A 6816-nucleotide genomic window follows, 5' to 3' on the forward strand; every position below is an offset into this window, starting at 1 on the left:
CCTGGCTGCAGTGACAGCCGCCGCACCAGGTGGCCTCCGCCGCGCTTGCCGGACCGCGGCAGCTGCCATCCATCGCCACCATCGCCCAGCCTGACTGCAGTGGCAGCCGCCGTTCCTGGTAGCCTTTGCCACACCCGACGCTCCATCGCAGCAGCCACTGCCACTGCCCGGCGCGACACCGCAACACCCGCTGCAGCTGCAGCAGCCACTGCCGGTCAGCTCTGGCCCGTATCGACCGTGCCGGCGGGCTTCCCGATCCACTGTGTCTGGTTCCCGCCCTTGCGGTCTCCTCTATCGACTTGGTTGACCGAGTTGTCGTCTCAGCAGGTCTACACGATGGCCTCGGGACCGCCACACGTGTCGTCACAGCAGGCATAGTACTGTGGGTCCTCCAGTTTCGCGGGTCCCTACGTTGGCCTCGACGCGACGCAGTCCACGGGGGACCCCCTGTGATCACCGACCCAGTGCCGCTACTCCGCACCGCTGAGCCGTACCCATACGATGGTCATAACGAGATGGCGCCCTACCCCCATTGCGGTCATACCCAGACGGCGCCGCGCTTTGCCAAGCTCGCCTTCGCCACCAACGACGACACCGAGGACCCCCTCAACTGGCTTAATCAGTGTGACCAGTTCTTTCGGGGGCAACGTACGCTCGTGTCGGACCGCACCTGGCTCGCTTCATATCACCTCCGAGGCGCCGCACAGACTTGGTATTACGCTCTCGAGTAGGACGAGGGCGGCAAGCCTCCATGGGAGCGTTTTCGCGAGCTCTGCCTCCTTCACTTCGGGCTGCCGATACGCGGGAGTCGGCTGACGGAGTTGGGCAGTCTTCTCTTCACCTCTACGGTGCAGGACTTCATCGACCGCTTTCAGGCCCTGGCGTGCCACGCGAACCCGGCGTGACGGCTCGCCAACGGGCTGAGCTCTTCGTCCGCGGTCTGCCGGATCATATCCGCGTGGACGTGGAGCTGCGGGGACCCCAGGACCTCCAGACGGCCATGTACTATGCCTGCGCGCTCGAGCGCTGCGCGGTGGCCATCCAGCAGGCGTCACCGCCCCGGGCCGCTGGGCCGCCACTCTGGCCGGACGTTCCAGCGCAGGGTTGTCCTGATCATGCTTCCGCGGCACCCCTCACCGCGACCGCGCCGCGCCCGTTCCGCCGGCTCACACCGGCCGAGCAACTCGAGCGTCGCCGCCAAGGTTGTGCTTCAACTGCGACGAGCCCTACGCGCCCGACCACGTCTGTCCGCGACTCTTTTACTTGGAGGCTGCGGACTACATTGAGGATGATGCCGCTGCAGTCAGGCTCGCGACCTGCCCGCCCCAGCTGCCGCGGAGGTGTTTTGGCGACGGTTGATCACGTCAAGGTGTTCCACAAGTGCTTTCCCGCCTTCCAGCTCGAGGACGAGCTGTTTGTGCAGGCGGGGAGAAATGTTATGACCGACATGTTAGGGGCTTAACCCAGTTAGTTGTGGCCCAGTCTATCTTATCGTTATTAGGGGCTTAGCCCGGTTAGTTGTGGCCCAGTCTATCTTATCGTTATTAGGGGCTTAGCCCAATTATCGTTATTAGGGGCTTGGGAGTCAAGTAAACCTCTCTATATAAGGAGAGGAGATGTATCAATCTAATCAAGCAAAGACGCAATCATAATTGCTCGGCTTCCTTAGGGAGCCGGAAGACCTAACCCTAGCCGCCTCCTTCCCTGCGCCATCTCCCTCACAGCCGCTGCCTCCTTGAGCACGACGGCGCTCAGCCGGCGGCGGCTGCAAGTCTGCCCACGACCAGCTCCCTCCTTCCCCTACAACCTCCGGCCTAGACCCGGTAGAACCCTAGTTTCTACCAAGGTGCTTGACAAAATGCCTATGAGAATCAAAGATTTTTCCAGTGTTTTGTATTTGGTATAACAGGGCACCTGATTTTTTCTAGAGCTACAGGTTGCTTTAAATTCTTATGTGTGCAATAACCTTGAATTAAAAAAGTTTGTGAGTAAGTGCACCTCTATTAATTTGAGGAGTTCAAGTACAAAGATCTGATTTTGTGTTTTGTTTTGTTTTTGTGACACAACAGTTCAGATGATGTTCGTTGTTGTCTACTAAGTCTTTTATAAAAGTCAGATGGTAAAAGTTCAAACAAAAAGAATACCCACAGAAATTCAAATGCTAAAGGAACAAGTCGTAATATGAGAGAAGTTCATAACATTGTTGCAAAAAAATGCTCAGTTTAAGAGACCACACAAAACATTTTATTTTTAAGAAAAATATCATTCAACAATATAAACTATGCAAGTTCGGGGACGATTATACTGTAAACCGTTGAAAAGTTACGAGGAAAATCATACCGAAGAAACATAGTAAAGTCTAGTATGTGAAAACACGCTCAGTATAAAGACACACATAGATCAGTACGAATAGATTGATACGAGTACTCTGTTTTTTGAACCAAAAAATAGCACGATGAGTCTGGCCATATTCAAAATTACTCTGAAATGGTTATGAATTTGAGAAAATGTTCAACATGACTAATTTTCGCATTTTTGATAGCTTTTCAACGGTATATTATTTGCATCATTTCGATATTTAAAAAAAATCATGTTTGTAACCAACTTTCAAAGTATTCAATTTTGAACCTAAACCGTATAGAATTAGAAAAAACAATCTATACAAAAAGGTTGCACATTTTCCATAGCTTTCCAACGATGTATTGTTTGCGTCAATCGGACAAACCGTTTGAAAAAAAATTACGAAAATACATTTAGCCCAGCCTTTCACCGTTTTTCAAATTACTTTTAAATCATGTAGAATTTGAAAAAAAATTGTATTCATGGAAAAGCGGATTTTCACAAGCTTTCCAACGCCATCTCATTTGCTTAATTCTGACAAACCGTTTGAAAATAAGTCCAAAATACGATTCACGTTTTTTAATTTGAAAAAACCAATTTTTTCAAAACTGCTCCTAAAGCATGAGTTTTTTTGCAAAGAAAATTATATATGACTTGTAATATGGATGTCAAGAGCTTTTCAACGATATGTTACATGCCCCATTCCGACAAAATAAATTCGCAAAACCAAATAAGAGGACCAGTTCAGCAAAAATGAAAGCATCAGTACAACCGCTCTAAGTGGTCAGTTCAAGTAGAGTAACAAAATAATATTCTACGCGCTGCTGAACCGAACCGGTGATTCTCCCTCCATCTACTAGTAAAACTCTGCCTAAAAATAGTAATAGAATTAATCGTACGCACATACGACAAATTTCTATACGATTTACGTATGACAGCATCAGCAGCCGTTCGATGAACTGCACGGACGAGTAAGATCACATCGTACAAAAATCGTATGCTGCATTCATCGTACACACAGCAATTCCGGTGTAGGAATTAAGGTCACGGGCCACGAGGCCTGGTCAGGAATAGGAGGCGATGGGGCTGAGAATGGAGACAAATTTGACAAACTTGATCTATAGACGGAATCAAATAATAGAATGAACTATTCATGAAACTATTTCACGCGGCTGATCTTTTTGTGTGACGCCCGACACGAAGACGCCATACTACACTGTGCAACGCCTCGCAGATAGGCGCTACACCGCCAGCGTCGCACACGTGTGATCAAAAAATTACTAAGTCGTGTGCAGCGCCTGAGAACTAGGCGCCACACTATACAATGTAGCGCCTATACAATGTAGCGCCTAGCTCCTAGGCGCTGCACTAGTGCAGCGCCTAGCTCTCAGGCGCTGCACACGGGTCAGCCGCGTGAAATAATTTTACGAATAGTTCATTCTGTGATTTAATTTCGTTTATAGGTCAAATTTGTCAAATTTGCTGCAGGCCCCACAATGGGACTCCCACACGCCCAGACCGAGAGGGTCAGAACTCCTAAAAAAAGAAGACCGAGAGGGTCAGATGTCGTCGACTCGCAGTCCCAGCGTCAATTATCCCCAGTCCCAGTGTCTCCTTCCTCCTATCTTCCAGTCCTACCCTGCTCGGCTTGCACGCACAGGCACTCGAGCTGGGGTCCATCCTATCCTAGTAGTATTATCCTAGCACGGTAGCACCCCATGGGCTTGGGCCCGAGGTGGTCGCCGTGGGCGGCGTTGCCGTTCTCTCCTCGATCTCGCAAGGGAGGCGGAGGGGGATGGGGATTGGGAGGGCTCAAGGCCATCGGTTGGATCCTCTTCGCCGGCGTCTCCTTCCGTCTGCTCTGCTCCTTCTCTTCCTCTTCGTCTCTGTCGCCGGATATCAAGGAAGGTACGGGATTTCTCTGCCAGTTCTAATTTCAGTTGAGTAAGAAAGTTCAGAGATTCGTAGGGTTTAGGTTTATCTTGTCGGGGGTTTTTAGTGAGGGCGAATTGTTTCGCATTTTTTCTCGCCTGCAGTTTTTGGTGATTTTTTGTTTGTTGGAAATTGCGCCGTATTTTCTTGAGTTCAAGGTTGGAACTTGGAACTTATGTTTTGGTTCCGTGAAATAAGAATTTTACTCTATCGTTCCTGAACGCCTGTCGTGGTCTTAATAAGACTAGTAAGGTTCAGAAAGATATTGGGTGATTGCAGAGGAATAGGGATTGCACGTTTACAGTCTGATTGTTTTGTTGCATCTTGAATGCTGGGGAAATCGGTGTTTGCCCTATCATTTTTTAGCTAAGTGTTATTTTCCCGCGGTTCGATGGGAAGCTCGAAACGGCACTGAGAACAAAATGGAGCAGTGTCGAACATTTTGATTTGATGTATGTACTTTCTAGTATAAAAAGTTGATCTTTTATTTATCCTCCATGTTTGGAAACATTGAACCTTTATTTATAAGCATAGGAGCCGTTATAACTGTTACAGTATATGTGGAATTGTGGATTGCACTAGCCCTTTCCATTAGTTCGGACTTTTGGTTGCGTTGGCTAGTGCATGAAGCTTAACATGGTACCAGACCTAAGGTCTTGAGTTCAAGTTCTGGTTTGCCGTCGCTCTCTTCCGGTTGCACGTGTTGACTTGTCTTCCCCGTCACACGTGAGAGGGGGTGTTACAGTATATGTGGATTGTACTAGCCCTTTCCATCAGTTCAGACTTTTGGTTGCATTGGCTAGTGCATGAAGCTTATCATGGTATCGGAGCTAAGGTCTTGAGTTCAAGTCCTGGTTTGCACAATTTATTTAAAAATTGCTGATAGCCCCCCTTTGTGTCCATGTAGAGGCCTCTTGAGTCATACGTGAGTTTCGCGCGCCATCGCTCTCTTCCGGTTGCACGTGTTGACTTGTCTTCCCCGTCACTTGTTTTCCATGGGCAATTGCCAACTTGAATTCTACATTTTGGTTTTAAGGTGTGCTTTTGCATGGGATAGAAAGTAAGACATGAGACCGGTGGTTTAATCCCATCTAGCGGGTAAATATTTATGTAAAATACCGAGAATTCAGATACTGCCATGGGATGTACTTGAGTTAAAAAATACGGGAATGAAATTCTATACAATTATACTAAAAGCTTTGCTTCGCTACACCCATAAAAAGAAGATTACGAGCTTCGACACAGATCAATTGTTAAGACAAAATTGCTACTTGTTGACTTGTTTGATTAAATGTTAGCAGCTCCTTTGCTATTCATTTTTTGGAAAATATTTATAAGGAAATGGGTATATGTTTGTGGGCACCATAAAAAGTTACTCCTTCTATCTCAAAATGTAAGACATTTTTTGACATTATGATAATGTCAAAAACCGTCTTACATTTTGTGACAGAGGGAGTAGTATAATGTTTCTTGACACTGTTGGCAGCATAATCATGAGTGTAACAGTTGAGTTCAATTTGTTAACCTTTGTAGACCTTCCCAAATTTGTGGCTTAGGAAGAAAAGGGATGAATTTATATGTTTGATAAGTGCTAAAAAGTACCCCCTCTGTAAAGAAATATAAGAGTGCTTAGATCACTAAAGTAGTGATCTAAACGCTCTTATATTTTTCTACGGAGGGGGTAATATTTTTAGTCCTCAGTTGATAACTTGTCATAACATTTTCACTCATAGGTTCCACATCTTCCATGTATAGAGCTTGCTACATTTGTGGCTTAGGAAAAAATGGTGAATGTGTTTATATAAGTGCTAACAAAAATGTTGTGAGTTCTCGGTTGTCATAACATCTTTATTCATAGGTTCCACCCCTGCCAATGTCACAACTCGTGGAATTCATATTAATATGAAAGATATCTCTGAAATCCAAGCTGTAGAGGAATTTAGCTTTACTTTTCAAGGGTAATTAGATACCAAATATATAGAACATTTTGATTTTTAGATAGAAAATATCACCATTCAATCTGCTCACTGTACCTTTTATTTGTTTTTAAACACGTCAACGTATCAGGTGAAAACTCAATTTCAGTGCAGACAGGGAATCTTTCAATTTGAGCTCTCAGATTCAGAATCGACGGGTCAGATTAAATGTGGGATATCCCTCTAATCACTTGAGCATATATCATGAAAAACCCCTCATGACTCCCCTCTGCTTCGTGAACTCTCTCATGCTTGGCGAGCAAGAGGTGGTGGAGGAAGCTCCATTGTTTCCATCGCCGAGGTCAAAGCGGCGACAAAGACGACAATGGCAAGGAATAATTCTCTCCGACCTCTGTCACTAAGGCGCACTCTTTGCCGTTGTAGGCGAGTCAAGGGTTAGGCCCTCCGGATCTGGATCTCTAGATTTAGGGGACTCTTGTACATGAGTGAATCCCGTTCGGTACTTTCCTTGGTTCGTGGTTGGTCGGCGATGGCGAGTTCCTCCAAATGGTCATGTGAGCGTTGGGGGAGAAGAACAGGCTACATGGCTGCTGTGAATTTTCATTTT

General features: G+C 46.5%; 1 protein-coding gene across 3 annotated transcripts in view; it reads left to right on the forward strand.

Annotated features, from left to right (window-relative positions):
* Positions 1 to 3920: 3920 nt before the first annotated feature.
* LOC119330161 (protein trichome birefringence-like 26) overlaps positions 3921 to 6816 on the forward strand; it is a 15027-nt gene continuing 12131 nt past the window's right edge. For all 3 annotated transcript variants that reach the window (XM_037603282.1, XM_037603287.1, XM_037603292.1), the window contains exon 1: positions 3921 to 4248. In XM_037603282.1, the coding sequence (XP_037459179.1) occupies positions 4059 to 4248 (190 nt within the window). In that variant the 5' untranslated portion in view covers positions 3921 to 4058. The remainder of the gene's footprint in view (positions 4249 to 6816) is intronic.

This window comes from Triticum dicoccoides, chromosome 1B (assembly GCF_002162155.2).
Source record: "Triticum dicoccoides isolate Atlit2015 ecotype Zavitan chromosome 1B, WEW_v2.0, whole genome shotgun sequence".
Lineage (NCBI taxonomy): Eukaryota > Viridiplantae > Streptophyta > Magnoliopsida > Poales > Poaceae > Triticum > Triticum dicoccoides.